At 37.7% G+C, this 1,331-nt stretch overlaps 1 protein-coding gene across 1 annotated transcript; it reads right to left on the reverse strand.

Annotated features, from left to right (window-relative positions):
- Positions 1-572: 572 nt before the first annotated feature.
- On the reverse strand, positions 573-1,331 carry LOC115954206 (agamous-like MADS-box protein AGL61). Its single transcript, XM_031072121.1, has one exon. The coding sequence runs from the start codon at positions 1,329-1,331 to the stop codon at positions 573-575; it is 759 nt and encodes a 252-aa protein (XP_030927981.1).

Consider the following 1,331-nt stretch of genomic DNA (forward strand, 5'->3'; position numbering starts at 1 on the left):
AATCAAATTGAGGGAACGACAACTTGCAACGAAAATTAAGATAAAACTTTTTTTTTTTAATATAATAAGATGAAAGTAAATATCTATCTTTTAATCAGAAAAAAAAAAAGAAAAAGAAAAAAAAAGAAAAAAAAGAAAAAAGGAACAACTAACCAAGATGGCCAAGGTAAACACACATTTTGCTTGTTTTTATATTTTATATATAAGGTTGTATTCAAATTAAATTTGATGTACATTTAAGCAATGTTACATCAAGGAAGAGATGATCCATTACAAATTTATCATCCTTTTAACCTCCTTAACCTTCACCCAAACCATGCATATATAAAGAGGTAGAATTATTTGGAATATAAAGATTCGAGCCATAGAATTTCTCAATTCTGACACAAGATACTTATTAGGTCTAGTGCCATTCTGCTCCTTTTGTAGGGTTTATATTTCATCTCAACTTCACTTTAGAGGTTAAAAAAAAAACTGAAAAACTAAAAAACAAATCTTTATGCAAGAAACTTAAAACATCATCCATCAATCTTCAAATCATCCCATTTAAATAAATAAGGGAAAACAGACACCTACTGTCCCTGTCCAAACGGACCAAACCCAAGACCATGACTATAAAAAAACCCACCACCACCATTATTACCACCCTGAAAATTGCTGGGATGAACAAAACCATCCCCTAAATCAACATGTCCCAACCTCAAATCCACTGATGGCACCACTACAGGACTCTTACTCATACTCTTAATCATCCTCATCTCATTCACTCTGTCCACTACTTTCTTCCTCACCTCTTGCAAAGCCAACTTATACTGATGCATCTCCTCTAACCCCATGTTCTCATCCAATGCTTCATCCCACCACAACCCTCCTCCTCTTTCCTTCACCTTCTGCTCGATCTCCGCCAAGTGCCGCTTCTCCTTCTCCAACACCTTCTCAGCCTCAGCATATTGCCTGTTGAACTCGTTCACATCCACTGGTAACGAATCTCCAAACCCGCTATTATCATCATAGTTATTGCTGTTGTTGTTGTTATTTTCTGAGAGATAGCGGTTGACGACGGTGTCAACATCTGGGTGGCCAAAACAGTACGTCTTCCCTTTCCCTTTCTCGTTTTCTTTCTCTTTGTCTTTCTCTTTCTCAGTTATAACCATTACAGCAACTTCAGCACCACACAACACACAAAGCTCGCTGGCTTTCTTGAACAACCCTGCACGTCGCTTTGAGAATGTGACCTGTCTTTTTGTGCCTTCTAGTTGCTTCACCTCGATCTTTTGCCTGCCTTGGGTTTTCTTTGTCTTCTTCGGTATAACCATGTCCACGGTTGCCAT

Source organism: Quercus lobata, chromosome 1 (genome assembly GCF_001633185.2).
Source record: "Quercus lobata isolate SW786 chromosome 1, ValleyOak3.0 Primary Assembly, whole genome shotgun sequence".
NCBI lineage: Eukaryota > Viridiplantae > Streptophyta > Magnoliopsida > Fagales > Fagaceae > Quercus > Quercus lobata.